Here is a 23344-nt window from a genome sequence, read left to right as displayed (position 1 = left end):
AAATAGCTTCCAGATTGATGGTCCAGATTACTATCCTCTTTACAGCCTACTCCAAAACTCCTTTCTCTTCATAAAAATTTTGCCTTTCCCTTATATATCCTGTAATTATGCTCAGCTGATTGATGTAATTTCTAATGCCCCTTTTTCTATAAATTTTATCTTTCCATATCTACCACTTGAAATCCTACCTATTGTTTAAAATGAAAGTGAAACCCATGCAGTTGTGTCTGACTCTTTGTGACCCCGTGGACTATACAGTCATTGGAATTCTCCAGGACAGAATACTGGAGTGGGTAGCCATTCCCTTCTCTAGTGAATGTTCCCAAAACAGGGATCGAACCCAGGTCTTCCACATTGCAGGTGGATTCTTTACCCTCCCAGCCACCAGGGAAGCCCATGAATACTGGAGTGGGCAGCCTACCCTTCTTCATGGGATCTTTCTGACCCAGGAATCAAACTGGTGTCTCCTGCATTGCAGGTGGATTCTTTACCAGCTGAGCTATCAGGGAAGCTCACATATTGTTTAGTATTTGGTAGATGTGCCCTAACAGTTTTAGTGAGATGCCTGTTTATCTCCTATTGCATTTAGTTTTTCATTTCCCTGTCCTGAGTGTTCAGTTTTACTGAAAAGTCCCAATATTGACATATCAAGACATTTGAGAGCATGTCCTACATTTTAAAATTTAATTATAAGGCAGTTGGACTGTGAAGAAAGCTGATTGCCGAAGAATTGATGCTTTTGAACTGTGGTGTTGGAGAAGACTCTTGAGAGTCCCTTATACTGCAAGGAGATCCAACCAGTCCATTCTAAAGGAGATCAGTCCTGGGTGTTCATTGGAAGGACTGATGCTGAAGCTGAAACTCCAATACTTTGGCCACCTCATGTGACGAGTTGACTCACTGGAAAAGACTCTGATGCTGGGAAGGATTGGGGGCGGGAGGAGAAAGGGACGACAGAAGATGAGATGGCTGGATGGTATCACCGACTCGATGGACATGAGTTTGAGTGAACTCCGGGAGTTGGTGATGGACAGGGAGGCCTGGCGTGCTGTGATTCATGGGGTCGCAAAGAGCTGGACATGACTGAGCGACTGAACTGAACTGAACTGAACTGAGACCTTTTTAAAATCTTGTGTATATTTTTAAATGTTATTGGATTATCATTAAATGTTGCATAATTTCTGCTGTATATCAGAGTAAATCAGGTATACGTATACATACACCCCTTCTTTTTTAGATTTTCTTCCCATTTAGATTACCACAGAACAATGAGTAGAATTCTCTGAGCTATTATAGGTAGGTTCAGTTGTCTGTTTTATGCGTAGTAATGTATATGTGTCAATTCCAATTGCCCAGTTCCTTTCACCTCCCCTTTACCCTTCAGTATCCATAAGTCTGTTCTCTACATCTGTGTCTCTGTTTATGCTTTGCAAATAAGCTCTTCTCCATTTTTCCGGATTCCACGTTTAAGTGATATTATATAATATTTGTCTGTTTCTTTCTGACTTAACTCACTCTGTGGCAGTCTCGAGGTCTATCCTCATCCCTGGAAACGGCACTGTTTCTTTCCTTTGTGTGGATGAGTCATAGTCCATCATATATATGTATCTTTCTTTGTCCATTCCTCTGCTGATGAAAATCTAGGTTACTTCCATGACCTGGCTCTTGCAAATAGTGTTGCAATGGACATTGGGGTGCATGGATCCTTTTGAATTATGATTTTCTCCAGATAAGTGCCAAGGAGTGTAATTTCTGGGTCATATGGCAGTTATATATTTAGTTTTTCGAGGAATCTCCATACAGTTCTCCATAGTGGCTATACCAATTTACATTCCCACCAATAGCGTTGAGGATTTCCTTTTCTCCAAATCCTCTCCTATGTTTTTAGATTAATTTTAATGATAGCCATTCTGACCAGGGTGAGATGATAACTCATTGTAGTTTTGATTTGCATTTTTCTAATAAATAGTGATGTTAAGCATCTTTGCATGTACTTTTCGTATGTCTTCTTTGGAGAAATGTTTATTTAGTTCTTCTGCCCAGTTTTTTTTTTTTTTTTTTTTAATTTTGTTGTTTGTTTTTGTTTTGATACTGAGTTGCATACTCTGTATATTTTGGAGACTAATCCTTTGTTGGTTGATTCATTTGCAAATGTTTTCTCCCATTATGAGGGTTGTCTATTTGTCTTGTTTATGGGTTACTTTGCTATGCAAAAACTTTTAAGCTTAATTTGGTCTCATTTGCTTATTTTTATTTTCATTACTCTAACAGATGGGTCATATCTGAATGGTCTAGTGGTTTTCCCTACTTTCTTTAATTTAAGTCTGAATTTCGCAATAAGGAGTTCATGATCTGAGCCACAGTCAGCTCCCGGTCTTGTTTTCGCTAACTGTATACAGCTTCTCCATCTTTGGTTGCAAAGAATATAATCAATCTGATTTCGGTGTTGACCATCTGGTGATGTCCCTGTGTAGAGTCTTCTCTTGTGTTGTTGGAAGAGGGTGTTTGCTATGACCAGTGCATTCTCTTGACAAAACTCTATTAGCCTTTGCCCTGCTTCATTCCGTGCTCCAAGGCCAAATTTGCCTGTTACTCCAGGTGTTTCTTGACTTCCTACTTTTGCATTCCAGTCCCTTATAATGAAAAGGACATCTTTTTTGGGTGTTAGTTCTAAAAGGTATTGTAGGTCTTCATAGAACCGATTAACTTCAGCTTCTTCAGCATTACTGGTTGGGGCATAGGCCTGGATTACTGTAATATTGAATGGTTTGCCTTGGAAACGAACAGAAATCATTCTGTCATTTTTAAGATTGCATCCAAGTACTGCATTTCGGTAGGTGCCCAGTATGCTACTGGAGCTCAGTGGAGAAATAACTATAGAAGGAATAAAGGGATGGAGCAAAAGCAAAACCAATACCCAGCTGTGGATGTGACCAGTGATAGAAGCAAGGTCCGGTGCTGTAAAGAACAATATTGCATAGGAGCCTGGAATGTTAGGTCCATGAATCAAGGCAAATTGGAAGTGGTCAAACGGGAGATGGCAAGAGTGAACGTCGACATTCTAGGAATCAGTGAATTAAAATGGACTTGAATGGGTGAATTTAACTCGGATGACCATTATATCTACTACTGTGGGCAGGAATCCCTTAGAAGAAATGGAGTAGCCATCATGGTCAACAAAAGAGGCTTCAGCAGTATGTAAACCGTGAACTCCCAGATGTTCAAGCAGGTTTTAGAAAAGGCAGAGGCACCAGAGATCAAATTGCCAACATCCGCTGGATCATGGAGAAAGCAAGAGAGTTCCAGAAAAACATCTATTTCTGTTTCATTGACTATGCCAAAGCCTTTGACTGTGTCGATCACAATAAACTGTGGAACATTCTGAAAGAGATGGGAATCCAAGACCACCTGACCTGCCTCTTGAGAAACCTGTATGCAGGTCAGGAAGCAACAGTTAGAACTGGACATGGAACAACAGACTGGTTCCAAATAGGAAAAGGTGTATGTCAAGGTTGTATATTGTCACCTTGCTTATTTAACTTCTATGCAGAGTACATCATGAGGAACGCTGGGCTGGAAGAAGCACAAGCTGGAATCAAGATTGCTGGGAGAAATATTAATAACCTCAGATATGCAGATGACACTACCCTTATGGCAGAAAGTGAAGAGGAACTCAAAAGCCTCTTGATGAAAGTGAAAGAGGAGAGTGAAAAGTTTGGTTTGAAGCTCAACATTCAGAAAACAAAGATCATGGCATCTGGTCCCATCACTTCATGGGAAATAGATGGAAAAACAGTGGAAACAGTGTCAGACTTTATTTTTTGGGCTTCAAAATCACTGCAGATGCTGATTGCAGCCATGAAATTAAAAGACGCTTGCTCCTTGGAAGAAAAGTTATGACCAACCTTGATAGTATATTAAAAAGCAGAGACATTACTTTGCCAACCAAGGTCCGTCTAGTCAAGGCAATGGTTTTTCCCATGGTCATGTATGGATGTGAGAGTTGGACTGTGAAGAAAGCTGATCGCAGAAGAATCGATGCTTTTGAATTGTGGTGTTGGAGAAGACTCTTGAGAGTCCCTTATACTGCAAGGAGATCCAACCAGTCCATTCTAAAGGAGATCAATCCTGGGTATTCATTGGAGGGAATGATGCTGAAGCTGAAACTCCAATACTTTGGCCACCTCATGTGAAGAGTTGACTCACTGGAAAAGACTCTGATGCTGGGAAAGGTTGGGGGCGGGAGGAGAAGGGGACGACGGAGAATGAGATGGCTGGATGGCATCACCGACTCTGTGGACATGAGTTTGAGTGTACTCCGGGAGTTGGTGATCGACAGGGAGGCCTGGCGTGCTGTGATTCATGGGGTCGCGGAGAGTCGGACACGACTGAGCGCCTGAACTGAACAGATGGGTCAAAAAAGATCTTGCTGTGATCTATGTCAAATAGTATTCTGCCTGTGTTTCCCTCTAAGAGTTCCATAGTGTCTGGCCTTACATTCAGGTGTTTAATCCATTTTGAATTTATTTTTGTTTATAGTGTGTATGGTGTTAGGGAGTATTCTGACCTCATTTTTCACAGGTAGCTGTCTAATTTTCCCAGCACCACTATTGAAGACACTGTCTTTTCTCCATTGTATATTGTTGAGTCCTTTGTCCTAGATTTGGTGGCCATATATTCATGGATTTATCTCTGTACTTTCTATCTGGCTCCATTGATCTTTACTTCTGTGTTTGTGCCAGGACCATTCCATCCCGATTATTGTAGGTTTGTAGTATATTTTGGGACTTCCCTGAGAGCTCAGTTGGTAAAGAATCCACCTGCAATGCGGAGACCCTGGTTCAATTCCTGGGTCAGGAAGATCCACTGGAGAAGGGAGAGGCTACCTACTCCAGTATTCTTGGGCTTCCCTGGTGGCTCAGCTGGTAAAGAAAATGCCTGCAATGCAGGAGACCTGGGTTTGATCCCTGCATTGACAAGATCCCCTGGAGAAGGGACCAGCTACCCACTCCAGTATTCTGTCCTGAAGAATTCCATGGACTGTATAGTCCATGGGGTCACAAAGATTTGGCACAACTAATCACCAACTAGATGGGCATGAGTCTGAGTGAACTCCGGGAATTGGTGATGGACAGGGAGGCCTGGAGTGCTGTGATTCATGGGGTTGCAAAGAGTCAGACACGACTGAGCGACTGAACTGAACTGAACTGAACTGAAGTGACTTTCACTTTCAGTATAGTCTGAAGTCAGGGAGCCTAATTCCTCCCCCTCTGTTTTCATTCTCGAGACTGTTTTGTCTATTCAGGGTCTTTGGTGTTTCCATAAACATTGTAATTTTTTTGTTGTTTTCCTATGTGTGTGAAAAATACCATTGGTAGTTTGATAGGGATTGCACTGATGCATTAGTATTCTACAGTTTCTGAGTACAGGTCACAGGTATTTTTTGTCTCCTTGCTGCTACTGCTGCTGCTAAGTCACTTCAGTCGTGTCCGACTCTGTGTGACCCCATAGACGGAAGCCCACCAGGCTCCCCCGTCCCTGGGATTCTCCAGGCAAGAACACTGGAGTGGGTTGCCATTTCCTTCTCCAACGTGTGAAAGTGAAGTCGCTCAGTCGTGTCCGACCTTTAGCGACCCCACGGACTGCAGCCTACCAGGCTCCTCCATCCATGGGATTTTCTAGGCAAGAGTACTGGAGTGGCTTGCCATTGCCTTCTCCGTTTGTCTCCTTAGGTAGATTTATTCTTAGATGCTGTATTCTTTTTGTTGCAATAGTGAATGAGATTGTTTCCTCAATCTCTCTTTTCGATCGTTCATTGTTAGTGTATGGGAATGCAAGAGATTTATGTGTATTAATTTTGTATCTTGAAACTTTACCAAATTAATTGATAAGCTCTAACAGTTTTCTGGTGGCCTCTCTAGGATTTTCTATATGTGGTATCATGTCATCTGCAAACAGTGACAGGCTTACTTCTTTTTTTCCAAATTGGATTCCTTTTATTTCTTTTTCTTCTCTGATTACCATGGCGAGGATTTCCAAAACTGTTGAACAATAGTGGTGAGAGTGAACATCTTTGTCTTATTCCTAATCTTAGAAGAAATGTTTTCAGTTTTTAACATTAAGAAGAATGTTTTCTGTATGTTTGTTGCATATGGCCTTTATTATGTTGAGGTAGAATCCCTCTATGCCAACTTTTGGGAGAGTTTTTATCATAAATAGGTGTTCAATTTTGTCAGAAGCTTTTATGCACCTATTGAGATGACCCTATCATTTTTATTCTTCAATTTGTTAATATGGTTTATCACGTTCATTGACTTACATATATTGAATCTTGCATCTGTGACATAAATCCCACTTGAACATGATGTATAAGGTTTTTAATGTGTTGTTGGTTTTGATTTGCAAGTATTTTATTGAAGATTTTTGCATTTAAGTTTATCAGTGATATTGGCCTAAAATTTTCTTTTTTGTGATACCTTTGTTTGACTTTCCTATCAGGGTGAAGATGACCTCGGGGAATTAACTTGGGAGTGTTCCTCCCTTTGCAGTTTAGAAGCTCTTCTAAAATGTGTGATAGAATTCACCTTTGATACCATCTTACCCTAGACTGTTTGTTAGAAGATTTTTAATCACAGTTTCAACTTCAGTTCAGTTCAGTTCAGTCGCTCAGTCATGTCTGACTCTTTGCGACCCCATGGACTGCAGCACACCAGGCTTCCCGGGCCATCACCAACTCCCAGAGTTGACACTAAATCCTGTCCATTTAGTCAGTGGTGCCATCCAACCATCTCATCCTCTGTCATCCCCTTTTCCTCCTGACTTCAATTTTAACCAGCAGCAGGGTCTTTTCCAATGAGTCAGTTCTTCGCATCAGGTGGCCAAAGTATTGGAGTTTTAGCTTCAACATCAGTCCTTCCAATGAACACTCAGGAGTGATTTCCTTTAGGATGTACTGGTTGGATATCCTTGCAGTCCAAGGGACTCCAAAGAGTCTTCTCCAATACCACAGTTCAAAAGCATCAACTCTTCAGTGCTCAGCTTTCTTTATAGTCCAACTCTCACATCCATACATGACCACTGGAAAGATCATAACTTTGACAAGATGGACCTTTATTGTCGAAGTAATGTCTCTACTTTTTAATATACTGTCTAGGTTGGCCATAACTTTCCTTCCAAGGAGTAAGTGTCTTTTAATTTCATGACTTAAGTCACCATCTATAGTGATTTTGGAGCCCCCCAAAATAAAATATCTCACTGTTTTCATTGTTTCCCCATCTATTTTCCATGAAGTGATGGGAACAGATGCCATGATATTAGTTTTCTGAATGTCAAGCTTTAAGCCAAATTTTTCACTCTCCTCTTTCACTTTCAACAAGAGGCTCTTTATTTCATCTAAGCTTTCTGCTATAAATGTGGTGCCATCTGCACATCTGAGGTTGTTGATATTTCTCCAGACAATCTTGATTCCAGCTGTATTTCTTCTTCATCCAGCCCAGTATTTCTCATGATGTCCTCTTCATATAAGTTAAATAAGCAGGGTGACAATATACAACCTTGATGTACTCCTTTTCCTATTTGGAACCAGTCTGTTGTTCCATGTACAGTTCTGACTGTTGCTTCCTGACCTGCATATAGGTTTCTCAAGAAGCAGGTTAGGTGGTTTGGTATTCCCATCTCTTTCAGAATTTTCCACACAGTTTATTGTGATCCACACAGTCAAAGGCTTTGGCATAGTCAATGAAGCAGAAATAGATGTTTTTCTGGAACTCTCTTGCTTTTTCCATGAACCAGCGGATGTTGGCAATTTGATCTCTGGTTCCTCTGCTTTTTCTAAAACCAGCTTGAACATCTGGAAGTTCACAGTTCACATATTGCTGAAGCCTGGCTTGGAGAATTTTGAGCATTACTTTACTAGTGTGTGAGATGAGTGCACTTGTGCAGTAGTTTGAGTGTCCTTTGGCATTGCCTTTCTTTGGGATTGGAATGAACACTGACCTTTTCCAGTCCTGTGCCACTGCTGAGTTTCCAAATTTGCTGACATATTGAGTGCTGCACTTCCACAGCATCATCTTTTAGGATTTGACAGTTTCAACTTAATTACTTGTAATTGGTCCTTTTATATTTTCTATTTCTTCCTGATTCAATCTTGAAAGGTTTTACTTTTCTAAGAATTTGTCCATTCTTTCTAGGTTTCCATTTGTTTGTCATATAGCTGCTTTTAGTAGTCTCATGATCATTTGTATTTCTGTAGTGTCTGTTGTAACTTCTTTTTCATTTCAAATTTCATTGAGTCCTCTCCCTTTTCTTCTTTATGAGTCTAGCTAAAACTTTCAATTTTGGTTACCTTCTCAAAGAACCAGGCTTCCCTGGTGACTCAGCTGGTAAAGTATCTGCCTACCATGCGGGAGACCTGGGTTCAATTGCTGGGTTGGGAAGATCTCCTGGAGAAGGAAAAGGCTACCCACTCAAGTATTCTAGCCTGGAGAATTCCTTGGAATATACAGTACAGGGGGTGCATAGAGTCCCATGACTGAGCGACTTTCACTTTCAATACTTTCTCAAAGAGTCAGCTTTTAGTTTCATTCATCTTTGCTATTTTTATTTCTATTTCATTTATTTCTACTTCTGTATTTATAATTTCTTTCCTTCCGATAGCTTATGTTTTTGTTTCTTTTTCTAGTTGCTTTTTGTGTAAGATTAGATTGTTAATTTGAGATTTTCCTTGTTTCATGAGGTGGAATTTTACTGCTATAAACTTCCCTCTTAGAACTGCTTTTGTTGCATCCCATAGATTTTGAGTCGTTGTGTTTTCATTATCATTCATTTCTAGGTAATTTTTATTGCCTCTTTGATTTAGTAGTGTATTGTTTAACATTTGTGTGTTTGTGTTCTTACAGGATTTTTTTTCTCTGTAATTTATTTCTAATCTCATTATTTTGTGGTTCAAAAAGATGCTTGACACAATTTCGATTATCTTAAATTTGCCAAGACTTGATTTGTGATCCAAGTGATCTATCCTTGAGAATGTTCCATGTGCACTTGAGAAGTAAGTGTTTTCTTTGCTTTCAGATGGAAAGTCCTATAAAAATTAATTAAATCTCTCTGGCCTTATGTTTCATTTGAAGCATATGTTTCCTTACTAATTTTCTGCCTGGGTGATTGTTCCATTGGTGTATGTGGGATGTTAAAATCCCTCACTATTATTGTGTTACTGTTGATTTATCTTTTTACGGCTATTATCATTCGCTTTTTATATGAAGATGCTCCTATGCTGGGTGTGTAAAATTGTTATGTCCTCTTCTTGGATTGATCCTTTGATCATTATGTAGTGTCCATTTTTTGTCTCTTGTAACAGTCTTTATTTAAAATCTATTTTGTCCAATAAAAGTATTGCTGCTCCGGCTTCCTTTTGATTTCCATTTGCAAAGAATCTATGTCCTTCCCTCACTTTCAGTCTGTATGTATTCCTAGCTCTGAAGTGAGTCTCTTGTAGACAGCATATATAAGGGTCCTGTTTTTTAATCCATTTAGCCAGTCTGTGTCTTTTGGTTGGAGTATTTAATCCACTCATATTTGAAGAGTGCTCATTTTACATGCTAGGAAAATAATGCTCAAAATCCTTCAAGCTAAGCTTCAACAGTATGTGAACCAAGAACTTCCTGATGTACAAGCTGGATTTAGAAAAGACAGAGGAACAAGAGATCAAACTGCCACCATCCACTGAACCATAAAAAAAAGCAAGAAAATTCCAGAAAAATATCTACTTCTGCTTTGTTGACTATGCTAAAGCCTTTGACAATGTGGATCAAAACAAACTGTGTAAAGTTCTTAAAGAAATGAATTTAACAGCCCACTTTATCTTCCTCCTGAAAAACCTATATATGGTCAAGAAGCAACAGTTCGAACTGGACACAGAACAATGGCCTGGTTCACAACTGGGAAAAGAATACATCAAGACTGTATACTGTTGCCCTACTTATTTAACTTATAGATATGCAGAGTACATCATCTGAAATGCCAGGCTGGATTAATTACAAGCTGGAATCAAGATTTCTGGGAGAAATATCAACAACCTCAGATATGCAGATGATACTACTCCAATGGCAGAAAGTGAAGAGAATTAAAAAGCCTCTTGATGAAGGTGAAAGAGAAGAGTGAAAAAGATGGCTTAAAACTCAGCATTGAAAAAACTAAGATTATGGCATCTGGTCCCATCACTTCATGGGAAATAGATGGGGAAAAACTTGAAGTGGTGACAGATTTTATATTCTTGGGCTCCAAACTCACTGCAAATGGTGACTGCATCCAATAAATTAAGACTCTTGCTTCTTGGAAGAAAACTTAAAACCAACCAAGACAGCATATTAAAAATAGTGACATCACTTTGCTGACAAAAGTCCATATAGTCGAAGCTATGATTTTTCCAGTTCAGTTCAGTCGCTCAGTCGTGTCCGACTCTTTGCGACCCCATGAACCGCAGCATGACAGGCCTCCCTGTCCATCACCAACTACCAGAGTTCACTCAAAATCATGTCCATCGAGTTGGTGATGCCATCCAGCCATCTCATTCTCTGTCGTCCCCTTCTCCTCTTGCCCCCAATCCCTCCCAGCATCAGAGTCTTTTCCAGTGAGTCAACTCTTTGCATGAGGTGGCCAAAGTGTTGGAGTTTCAGCTTAAGCATCAGTCCTTCCAATGAACACCCAGGATTGATCTCCTTTAGAATGGACTGGTTGGACCTCCTTGCAGTCCAAGGGACTCTCAAGAGTCTTCAACACCACAGTTCAAAAGCATGAATTCTTTGGCACTCAGCTTTCTTCACAGTCCAACTCTCACATACATACATGACCACGGGAAAAACCATAGCCTTGACTAGACGGCCCTTTGTGGCCAAAGTAATATCTCAGCTTTTTAATATGCTATCTAGGTTGGTTGTAACTTTCCTTCCAAGGAATAAGCGTCTTTTAATTTCATGGCTGCAATCAGCATCTGCAGTGATTTTTGAGCCCCAAAAATAAAGTCTGACACTGTTTCCACTATTTCCCCGTCTACTTCCCATGAAGTGATGGGACCAGATGCCATGATCTTAGTTTTCCAAATGTTGAGCTTTAAGCCAACCTTTTCACTCTCCTCTTTCATTTTCATCAAGAGGCATTTTAGTTCCTCTTCACTTTCTGCCATAACGGTGGTGTCATCTGCATATCTGAGATTATTGATATTTCCCCCAGCAATCTTGATTCCAGCTTGTGCTTCTTCCAGCCCAGAGTTCCTCATGATGTACTCTGCATATAAGTTAAATAAACAGGGTGACAATATACAGCCTTGACGTACTCCTTTTCCTATTTGGAACCAGACTCTTGTTCCATGTAGTCATGTACAAATGTGATAGTTGGACTATAAAGAAGGCTGAATGCTGAAGAATTGATGCTTTTGAATTGTGGTGCTGGAGAAGACTCCTGAGAGTCTCTTGGATGTAAGGAGATCAAGCCAGTCAATCCTAAAGGAAATCAATGCTAATTATTCATTGGAAGGACTGATGCTGAAGCTCCAATATTTTGGCCACCTGATGTGAAGAGCCAACTCACTGGAAAGGACCCTGATGCTAGGAAAGATTGAGGGCAGGAGAAGTGGGTGAGAGAGGATGAGATTTTGGATGGCATCATGGACTCAATCAATGGACTTGAGCTTGATAAAACTCCAGGAGGTAGTGAAGGACAGGGAAGCCTAATGTGCTGCATACCGTGGGATTCCACGGAGTCAGACATGACTTAGTGACTGAACCACAGCAAGGACAACAACTTTTAAGGCAATTATCAATATGTGTGTTCCTTTTCCAGTAATTTTCAGCATTACTGAGCTATTGTGTTAGATGAGTGCAGTTGTGAAGCAGTTTGAGCATTCTTTGGCATTGCCTTTCTTTGGGATTTGAATGAAAACTGATCTTTTCCAGTCCTGTGGCCACTTCTGAGTCTTCCAAATTTGCTGGCATATTGAGTGCAGCAGTTTCACAGCATCATCTTTCAGGGTTTGAAACAGCTCCACTGGAATTCCTTCACCTCCACTAGCTTTGTTAGCAGTGATGCTTCCTGAGGCCCACTCGCCTTCACATTCCAGGATTTCTGGCTCTATGTGAGTGATCACACCATAGTGGTTATCTGGGTCGTGAAGATCTTTTTTATACAGTTCTTCTGTGTTTTCTTGCCACCTCTTCTTAATATGTTCTGCTTCTGTTAGGTCCATGCCATTTCTGAACTGATTTCCTATTGCTCTTTTCTTAACCATTTTAGGTTTGTTTTTGTAAGTCTTTTTCTTTTTTCTCTTCCTCTATTATCTTTTTGTCTTGTACTTTTGCCCAGAGAAGTTCCTTTATCAATTGTAATGCTGGTTTGGTAGTGTTTACTTCTCTTAGCTTTTGCTTTCTATAAATCTTTTAATCTCTCTGTTGATTCTGAAAGAGAGCCTTACTGGGTAGATTAGGTTTCTTCCCCTTTAAATATATTCTGCCACTCACTTCTGGACTTCAGAATTTCTGCTGAAAAACCAGCTGATAACCTTATGGGGTTTCCCTTGTATGTTACTTGTTGCTTTTCTCTTACTGTTTTTAATATTTTTTTATTTATTTTTTGTTAGTTTGATTAATATGTCTTGGCATGTTCCTCCAAAATCACTGCAGATGCTGATTGCAGCCATGAAATTAAAAGACGCTTGCTCCTTGGAAGGAAAGTTATGACCAACCTTGATAGTATATTAAAAAGCAGAGACATTACTTTGCCAACCAAGGTCCGTCTAGTCAAGGCAATGGTTTTTCCCGTGGTCATGTATGGATGTGAGAGTTGGACTGTGAAGAAAGCTGATCGCCGAAGAATCGATGCTTTTGAACTGTGGTGTTGGAGAAGACTCTTGAGAGTCCCTTATACTGCAAGGAGATCCAACCAGTCCATTCTAGAGGAGATCAATCCTGGATGTTCATTGGAGGGACTGATGCTAAAGCTGAAACTCCAATACTTTGGCCACCTCATGAGACGAGTTGACTCACTGGAAAAGACTCTGATGCTGGGAAAGGTTGGGGGCGGGAGGAGAAGGGGACGACGGAGAATGAGATGGCTGGATGGCATCACCGACTCTGTGGACATGAGTTTGAGTGTACTCCGGGAGTTGGTGAATGGACAGGGAGGCCTGGCGTGCTGTGATTCATGGGGTCGCGGAGAGTCGGACACGACTGAGCGACTGAACTGAACTGAACTGAACTGAACTGGCATGTTCCTCCATGGGTTTATCCTGTATAGAACTCTTTGCACTTCTTAGACTTGGGTGACTACTTCCTTCCCATGTTAGTTAAGTTCTCAACTATGATCTTTTCAAATATTTTCTCAGGCCCTTTCCTTTTTTCTCCCTCTTCTGCCACCCTCCCCACCTAAAATTCAAACCCTGAGATGTCTCGTGTTGTCCCATGGGTCTCTGAGACGTTCTCTTTTCTTTTCATTCTTCTTTTCTTTGTTCTGTCCCACCGCAGAGATTTCCCTCCTTTTGTATCTCAGGTCACTTATCTGTTTTTTGCCTTAGTCATTCATTCTGCTATTGATTCCTTCTAGTGGAGCCTTCATTTCACTTATTGTCCTGTTCATCTATGTTCGTTCTATAGTTTGTCTAGATCTTTGTTTAACTTTTCCTGTATCTTCTTAATCTGTACCTTCATGCTTTTTTCCAAGCCCTTTGGTCACCTGTACTATCATTACTCTGAATTCTTTTTCAGATAGGTTGCTTTTCTCCTCTTCATTTATCTGTTTTTGTATATTTCTATGTTGCCCCTTCATCTGCAACATCTTTCTTTGTCATGTCATTTTGTCAGACCTACTGTGTTTGTGATCTCCATTCTTCAGGCTGCAGGAGACTAGTTCCTTCTTGCTGGTGGGTGAGGCTGGTCCAGAGACTTGTGCTATTATCCTCTTGATACAGCGTTTGATTGGTGTTGTATCAAGATATTGAGCAGGGCTTCCCTTTAGCTCTATGGTTGATGGTGCCTTGTCAGGGGTGGGGCCTCCTCCCTGATCACTGGGATCTGTTTGTTAGCTGTATTTCTTATCTGCAGTGTGAGGTAGGTGGAGTTGGAGCACTCCCACTGGGAGTGAAGCTACTGGGTATTCTCCCTCTGGAGCTGCTTACATTTGGGTGTACTCTGTTGCGTCACCTTTCATCTGTTGTGTAAGCTTCCAGACTATGCTGATGTTGGCACTATTCTCAACCCCATCTTAACTGCGGGTTTGTCGGAAATTGCCCCTGTTGTCTCTCAGACATTGCTTTCACCAGGCCAACAGAATAGACCCACTGAAGTCAGGTCCCAAGTTTGTAGTCATGGATCATAGAAACAGACCTGTTTTGGGTGTTATGGGATTAGCTCACAAAGTCTACAGCTGCTAGAGCTAGGTCTGTCTTGGCTGAGGGAGCATTTATACATTCAGATGTTTTGTAGGCCCTGAGTTTTTACCAAGCAAATTGCAGGGGTGTCAATTCATGGTTACACAACTAGCTTCAAGGAGAGGTTTCAGTTTTTCTTCCTTAGTTGCATGGCCCCTAGGGCTCAGCTGTGGTTTCAGTCCTACCTCTGCATGTGAGCCAACCACAGGGTGGTCTTGGCACCAAGGCTGCCTTGGAGCACTAAGTTCTGCCCTTTTGAGTACAGGTCATGGAGGTGGCAAGCTGCCAGGGTCATGGAAGCCCTGGTGGCAACAGGTGTGTGGGGGACTTGGGAAACGTGACAGATCTAGTCCAGTCTTTGATGAGGCATGCAGGGAAGCCAGTGACCATGAGTGTGAGAGATCCAGTTTGGGTAAGGCCTTTTCTAGCTTCCAGTTACTGGCAAGAGATGGCCAGCCCAGGCAGAGGCTTTTCCTAGTGCCTCAGGGGACAGAAACTAGCATGTGGGGAGACGGACTGCGATGGTGGCTCCACTCCCTGTATGTCATTTGTTACGGTGCCTTGCTTCTTTGGCAGTCTGATTTTGTCCACAAGCAGTCCTAGTTGCAGATTTCCTCCTTCCCATCCCCTCAGGCTGTCTCCCTGCACCCAGCAGCAGTCCTCTCCCCAGGTTAGCTCTTCAGTCCCCACATTCCAGCACCCAGCCCTCATGCACACTGGCAGACATACGCACCCCGGGCTTGAGCATGAGCATGCAGTGCTGTGGCATGGACTGCCTGTGTAGGTCTAACTCTGTCCTATTTTGCCACAACCCAGCTGTTTCCCTCTCTTTGGACAGTTCAGATGTTTCCTTCTGTCCCAACTAATCTCCCCATCAGTTCAGGAGTTTCTCCAGGTGTGGGAACCTCTCTGTTCCTCCAGCTCCCCTTCAGGGGGTGTGTGTCCCATCCCACTTCCTCTTTTACCTTTCTTCTTTATTTCATCCTACTTGGTTATGTGGGGATCTTTTTTGTCCTTTCTGGTGTCCAGGGTCTTCTGCTCGTGCTCAGCTGGGCCTCTTAGAGAACTGTTCCATCTGTAGATGTGTTCTAATGCATATGTGGAGAGAGATGAACTCTGTGACTTCCTACTGCTCTGCCATCTTCTTCATTCACTTTTGTGTTTTAAAATAACTTAAGGTCTGAATATCTAGAAGGCTTCCCTCGTGGCTCAGCCATACAGAATCTGCCTACCAGTGCAGGAGACTTGGGTTCAAACTCTGGGGTCAGGAAGATCCTCTGGAGAAGGAAATAGGAACCCATTCCAGTATTCTTGCCTGGGAAATCCTATGGGCAAAGGAGCCAGTGGGTTGAAGTCCATGGTGATGCAAGGTGTCAGGCATGACTGAGTAACTAGACAACAACAGTAACATATCTAGAATCCCCCAGAAATGTTTGTCAAATTTTGGTTGCTGAATCTTTGAAAAATAGCTTAAAGATATGTAAATAATAAGTATTTGACCAATTAAGATAATTTAAAACAATTTACATATGGTGGTTATGTTCTATATAAGTATACATTTAAGTTTAATTCAAAAATTATGCAAACTAACTTTAATTGTCCCCAAATTGTAGTCATTAAATCCTATTTATATTGTAGTGTTCTTGGGATACATGAGTTTCATTTTTGATAATCTGCCTTCCATTCAGACAAATGCATGTTTTTTTCCCAAATAAAATGTAAGAACATAATAATCAAGCTATGCATTTGGCTTACAGATTAATTATTCATGGAAAAATAGACCAGTTGATTTGATAATCAGTTCAGTTGGCTTGTCCAATATTTAGAGCTGCAACTTCAAACTCATAAATCAGAATTTTTTCTTCCATCTGTTAATATCACCTGCCTCATTTGGATGTATATTTATATTTACACTTGCATTTATATGTATATTTGTATATTACTTAGCATAGTAGTTGAACACAGTAATCAGAAAATAATTGTGGTCCTTTTAATAAACAGTGATGGGTCAACTTATAAAACTGTATATAGGAAATCAATCAGTAATTTTTAATATGTTTAGGTTTTTCTTTTTTAATATTTATCTGAAATACACTTGCTATTTCTCTAGTCTAGCTGGAATTTGAATTTTCTGAGGTGTTATTAATTTATGATCATGGACTTAAAGAAAGCATAGTTATTGTTTTAGGTGAAATTAGAGTGAAAAGTAACATAGATAATATTCTCAGGTCATATACTGAGTTATCAAGATCCAAATTTATTAATGACTTTGACTTAAAAGTAATTGTCAATTCACTCTCTGTTGGAGAAAATTGATGTTTTTATAGTATTTATAGTTTACCTCATCTAAAATAAATAGAATGTTTTTCTGGCCAAAAAAAAAAAAAAAAAATTTACTTTGACTTCCTGTTTAGGCATTTTGTTTCCAGAATCTTCAAACACCTCAGACACATAAAGTACAATTCCAATCGTCTTCAGACCACACAAATAGTACAATGTTTAATACTTGGTTTAACAAAATAGAGGCATTAGCACTCACAATTTTGATTCTTTACATATTGACCGGACTCGTTAAGGCAAAAGATCAAAGACTCTTTTTAAAAAGAAAAAAAGAAAACCTCCATGGTAGAAAAATGGGGAAAAGCTGAGTTTCAAATTAAATCTTAAGCCTCATAGGTTGGCTTTTCAATGGTCCAAACCTCAATTTTTTTTGCTTTTGCTCCTGTTTGAAATAGACCTAAGTGCTATGTGTTGCTAGCTTTTATGGTTTCTTTGTTAACAACATTTTCTTCTTTTTAATCAGCCTGTCTCTTGCTTTTGTTATTTTCTTTGATCTCTGTTCTATTTTAATTTTCCTCTTTTTTTCTACATAGTCCTTTTTTTATCACCCATTTTCTTCATCTTCCTCTAAATCTTCATACTTGAATCTAATGATTAGACCTTATAACAATAGAATCCTTTTGTCTGCTTGAAATAAGCATACATAGACAACACTGTGACATTTTCTTAGTACTTTTGTCTCACTTCCACTCTTTTTATAATCTGTGAAGCTATAGTAGGTGAACTTTGAGAAAATTTTCTCAACATATAACTTCCACCTCTTGTAATTCTCAGTACCAATTTGGAATGTTGTTCATCTATATCTTTCTCTGGCTGGATCTCCAGCTAGTTCTCTGGCTAGATGGCACCAAACCACAGTATTTCAGACCACACAATGTACTTCATCAACACTTTAGTTAAACTAGCCTTTTTTGTTTTTCTTTTACCCTATAGCCAAAAACAAAGGAAAACCTACCCTGCCAAAAATATTTTAATTTTTAACTTTTTGGTTGGTAGTTTTGGCATCAAGCACATAAGCTTTAATCATAGAAATGCATTTATTATAGTGGGAAAGAGTACGCCAGCTAACTAGAGCAAAGCAAATAGAAAAATTCTCAAGACGAACAGGGCATTCATGCAAACACTGTGGCAAGGAGGCTGGAACTCAATCATCTAAAGGACAGTGTCTTTTGGCCAAAGCTACCCTCCTTTTTGCTTTGACACTTGGACATGGTAACTGAGTTCCTAAGACAAAACTAAACATTGCCCATCTTAATATTAGGGGAGTATGAAATAGAGCTCGTAAACTAGAATTCATGAATATAATTATGTTGCAATATTGCTGGGAAAAAAGCAGACTCATAGCTATATTAAGTCAATTATTTGAGTGTCAGGTACTGGTAAGTTTAATTTATTAAAGGGATGATTTGGGTGTACTCAGTTCCAGCAAAATGGGTGCTTTTGATTACTGAACGTGGGCTTTCATTAAAAAGCTGTTGAGCTGGACATAAGTTAAGAAAGGGGACCGTTAGGCATTGCATCATTATTTGTTGAGATTTTTCTCAAGGCAGATGGAATTAAAGAAATACTAGTATAAATTCTACACTCTTTGATGATGATTTGGAAACAAGTTATTTTAGAAAATTTAGAGCAGGAAAATAGATTTATGATTTTTTTAATTGAAGTATAGTTGATTTACCATGTTAATTTCTGCTGCATGGAGAAGTGATTTGGTTTTAAAATTAGAATTTTAAATTTAACACTCAAGTAATTTGAAGAAGTAAAACAAAGACATATTTTAGATTGTGGAGTTTTCCAGATTTATTTCTGTGTTTGCTGAATTTTTCCTATGCAATAGAATTTTATAAAAGATAAATAGTAACCCTGTATTCCACAAAGAAAACAGAAAACACACCTTCTTTTCCGTTTGTTGTTGTTCCTTGAAAATCCTTTATTTGAATTTGAAGTGAGAAATACCATATTTCTGGGAATAATCCTACAGTGCTAAAATAAACACACATATAGAAATAAATTGGTTATCACAGCTCTCCTCTTTAGTCTGCACATTTATATTACACATGGCAGAAAAACACATCCCACTAGTTTCCCCAGACCATCCCGTGACTTTGACCCTTCCAGTCTATTTCCTACCAGCTCTCACTTTTCTCAGTTCCTGTCCCTATGTGTTCTTAGCAACCTCTAAGCTGCATTTCTTTTCAGTGCCGTAGACATGTCACTATTACTGTTATAAATATTGATAAATTATTATTATCCATTTGATAAAATATTATTAATGTTAATATTGTCAATGTGTTACCAGTATTCAATGACTCCCTCTTCAAACATAATACATACAAAGGTGCTAGATTAGGCAGATCAGACCCTCAAACTAGAAGGGGCAGGATAGAGCTGAGTGAACAAAGTAACAAGATCCAGAAGAATTAGAAATCTCATGTAGGAGGAGATTTCCTGGACTCCCTGTTGTTTCTTTGGTTGGTAAGGATAATTTACCAGCGATCCCGGTGTTTTTAAAAGTATTAATAGCAAAATAGAATTGTTGTACCTTTTGAATTTAGAATGCAATTTCTTTGTAAGTATATAAAAATTCTACAATAATTCTAATGGGAGCTTATTTCTAGAATTATAAATAGCATTTAAAGAAACAGGCAAAATAATAAACATTTTCTTTTACAAAAGGATAAAAAGCTTTCAAAATGCTTAAATTTATCCAATACTCATCGGTGCAATTTAACAAAAATTGATCTTTCCATCACAGAGCTTTAAAAATAAATTAATTGCTGGATTATTCCATTTAGGAGAATGAAAAGAATCAGAAAGAAAAAATAGAATTCCTTCAGAAATTCAAAAATTGCTTTAATAAAGAATTATTAAAGGTGCATTTTTTTGCCAAGTTCCCTTTTAATACAAATACGCTAAATTTTTGAGTAAATAGGAAAAACCTTAAATGATGTGTAGTATTTGGGAGTTAGTTTAGTTTCGATATTTTTGTGCAGGCATATACTTTGAGTTGGGGCTTCTCTGGGGCTCAGTGTTACAGAATCCGCCTGCAATGCAAAAGACACGAATTTGATCCCTAGGTCTGAAAGATCCCCTGGAGAAGGGAATGGCAATCTATTCCAGTATTCTTGCCTGGGAAACCCCATGGGCAGAGGAACCTGGCATGCTACTATCTATGGGTCCCAAAGAGTCAGACACGACTGAATGACTAAGTAACAACAGCAGCAGTTTGAGTTGGCAAAAATTTTTATTTACATGTTTTCTCATGGTTCTGAAATATTGTGCTGCATATCTATGGAAATTCAAGTTTTATACATGAGAGTTTCACTTTTTAAAAGTCAGTTCAGTTCAGTCGCTCAGTCGTGTCCGACTCTCCGCAACCCCATGAATCACAGCACGCCAGGCCTCCCTGTCCATCACCAACTCCCAGAGTTCACTCAAACTCATGTCCACAGAGTCAGTGATGCCATCCAGCCATCTCATCCTCGGTCGTCCCCTTCTCCTCCCACCCCCAACCTTTCCCGGCATCAGAGTCTTTTCCAGTGAGTTAACTTGTCACATGAGGTGGCCAAAGTATGGCAAATTTTTAACTTTTATAGCAAAGAAAAAAAAATATTTGTTATGTCTTAAAAACCATTTCAATTACTGGAAAATCATGAAGAAAATGTTTTATGAATTCTGACGTAAGCAGGAATACAATGATCTAACTTTTTTACTGCTCTAAGAATATCCACTACAATTGATCAATAATTTCTAAGTGCTTGCTATATTTTAGTACAGTTTTCATCGTAAAGTAAAAGATTTTGTTATTGTTCACTCACTAAATCATACCTGAATCTTTGTGACCTTATGGACTGTGCACACCAGGCTCCTTGTCTTCCACTATGTCCCAGAGCTTAACCATCTCATTCTCTGCCACTCCCTTCTCCTTTTGCTTTCCATCTTTCCCAGCATCAGGGTCTTCTCCAATGAGTCAGCTCCTCACATTAGGTGGCCAAGGTATTGGGCTTCAGCTTCAGCATCAGTCCTTCCAATGACTATTTAGGTTTAATTTTCTTTAGGATTGATTAATTTGATCTCCTTGCAGCCCAAGGAACTCTCAAGAATCTTCTCCAGCAACACAATTCAAAAGCAAGAATTCTTCAGCCTTCTTTGTAGTCCAACTCTCAAATACATACATGACTACTGGAAAAACCATAGCTTTGACTATACGGATCTTTTGCCAGCAAAATGATGTCTCTGCTTTTTATTTTTTTTATTTTATTTTTTTTTTTCAGCTTGAAAAAAGAATAATTTTGAATTTAATAAAGTTATATTCCTTTGTGCCTTCTGATTCAGCAAGTCTCAACATCTAGAATTTAATGTCAGTTATAGAATGTTAAGGTTTATTCTTTTATTTCAGAAGACAGACAGTTAATTTTCCTCCTTCAGCATCTCCTCTATTTCTCTATTTCCTTATCCCAGTTTTCATCTCGTTTCTCTGATTCTGCCACCACTTCATATTCCTGAAGTTCCTGTTGTAGTTCTTTCTCCCAATCTACAGAATCCTCTTCCAGTGCGACTGTCCCCTCCTCCTTTTTGTCCAGCACCAGCTGCTCCATTTCCTTCCTCAGATCCTCCTGATCTAAGTTACAGGAATCGAAGGCATCACTGACAAACTCAGAAACACATGGGCTGGTAGAAATCTCCTCTTCGTCCTCTTGAGTTTTAAGCTGAGATTTGATTACGACAGGTGGTGTTTTGGGCCGTACTGCCTCTGTCAGCGGCAACTCATTCTGTCTGCCATGGTTCTTCTCCTCCTTCCCAGCAGCAGCAGGGCCGCCAGGGCTGTGAGCTGGGCCGACTGCTTAATTAGGGAGACGCGGTAGAAGTAGTTCCTCCAAAACACGTCTTCCTTCACGAGTTTAGGAACAAGGTCGAATCTCATCCTGCTCAGGAGCTCGTCCTCTTGGAGCATGACCAGTGCGACGGGGTACATCTGATCAAAGTCAAAGTTAAACTGCATCCCGGCTGGAGGGTCACGAAGGAAGTTCCTCTTGTCAGCTGACAGGGCCAAGATTTGTTGTTGAATTGTTTCTTCATCATTACTATCAACCCATGGTGGCACTGCTACTTCTGATTTTTTTGTATTCTGCTCAACAAATTTTTTCTGTTCCTTCTGAAAATCTCCTATAATTGTCTTATCAATGATGTCATCTATCTTTCCTTCTTCTACTGATTTCTTTATTGTTTGTGCTGTTTCAGCAACTGATTCAGTTATTTTTTTTGTAGCAGCGGTTGCAAAGTTAAACAGATAGTTGCCAAGGTCCTTGGCCTGATGAAGGAGCTCCTGGTTCCTGGCGAGCTGCGGCTCCCCCTCCGCTGGCTCCGCCACCGCCTCGGAGCGCTGATCGGGTGGAGCGCGTCCCCTGGGCTGTCCGTCTCCCTGGGACTGCCGGCCACCCGCCGCCGGCTGCTCCAAGCCAAACCAGCTGCTCAAACCGCGGAACATCCCGTCAGCGGGGCCGCCACCGCGGTCCGGGTCACGGGAGACCCCTGAGGGTGCCGCCTACTCTCAATTCCACAAGAAGTACCACCCAGGAAGACAGCAGGAAGGGCGCCCCGGAGCCGCGGCTCCGTCCGTCGCCCCGCCTCCCCCTGTCTCTGCTTTTTAATACGCTGTCAGGTTTGTGGTAGCTCAACTGGTAAAGAATCTGCCTGCAATGCAAGAGATCCCAGTTCAATTCCTGGGTCGGGAAGATCCCCTGGAGAAGAAATAGACTACCCACTCCAGTATTCTTGGGCTTCCATTGTGTCTCAGCTGGTAAAGAATCTGCCTGCAATGTGGGAGACCTGGGTTTGATCCCTGGGCTGGGAAGATCCCCCGGAGAAGGGAATGGCAACCTACTTCAGTATTCTGTCCTGGAGAATTCCATAGACTGTATAGTCCATGGGGTTGCAAAGAGTCGGACATGACTGAGTGACTTTCAGCTTCACTAGGTTTGTTATAGCTTTCCTTCTAAGCCCAAAGTAAAAAAAAAAACAAAATAATTAACACAGTACCTCTCTTTAACTGTATTATAATTATGGAAATGTATCTGAAACACATGAAAGAACTTTGAATGATAAAAAGCTTTATTACCAGGAAGTGTTATTAGGGATAGAAGAGTTGGGAGGAGATGGGGCTTAATGATAGTGGCAATAATAAGAGAGTTCTTCTAAAGCATCAGGATTATAATGTGGACTGTGTAGAACTTTGTTAATGAGACAAGGGTAAAAGTAGAAGGCATTCGATATGAAGTGAATATCATGGACAAAAGAATGCAGTTTCCAATGGTCGTGACTTTTAATGAGACCGTGTGAAGGTGATCCTGAAGTATGTGTTGATGAATCTTAACAAATAAATTTAGTTGAGAATGATGGAAACAATTTATATATGGTTGTGACATCTAGATAGAAAAGTTTGTGTTTGGTGTCATTTGAAAGAGACCTCAGTAAGTGATTTTTAAGCAAAGTATGATGAAAGCAGCATTTAGCATGGATGAGTCTGGAAATGGTATGCAATATGTGGGTGACTGTTGGAGTGTGGAAAGAAGGGCGAGAGGCAGCCTGGAG

At 40.1% G+C, this 23344-nt stretch overlaps 1 protein-coding gene and 1 long non-coding RNA gene across 3 annotated transcripts in view; one reads left to right on the top strand and one right to left on the bottom strand.

Annotated features, from left to right (window-relative positions):
• LOC129553375 (uncharacterized) overlaps positions 1-23344 on the top strand; it is a 393842-nt gene that overhangs the window by 215100 nt on the left and 155398 nt on the right. The gene's annotated exons all lie outside the window — the stretch shown is intronic.
• Positions 21164-22381, bottom strand: LOC129552445 (synapse-associated protein 1-like). Its single transcript, XM_055420857.2, is given in 3 exon segments — positions 21164-21190; positions 21193-21566; positions 21569-22381. Coding segments are annotated over 3 exon segments (1074 nt in total). The 5' UTR covers positions 22242-22381.

The sequence above is a fragment of the Moschus berezovskii genome, chromosome 1, assembly GCF_049115385.1.
Source record: "Moschus berezovskii isolate FMDL1 chromosome 1, NW_MosBer_1.0, whole genome shotgun sequence".
Classification (NCBI taxonomy): Eukaryota; Metazoa; Chordata; class Mammalia; order Artiodactyla; family Moschidae; genus Moschus; species Moschus berezovskii.
The sequence above is the reverse complement of the archived record's forward strand: the minus strand, read 5'-3'. Positions and strand labels throughout refer to the sequence as shown.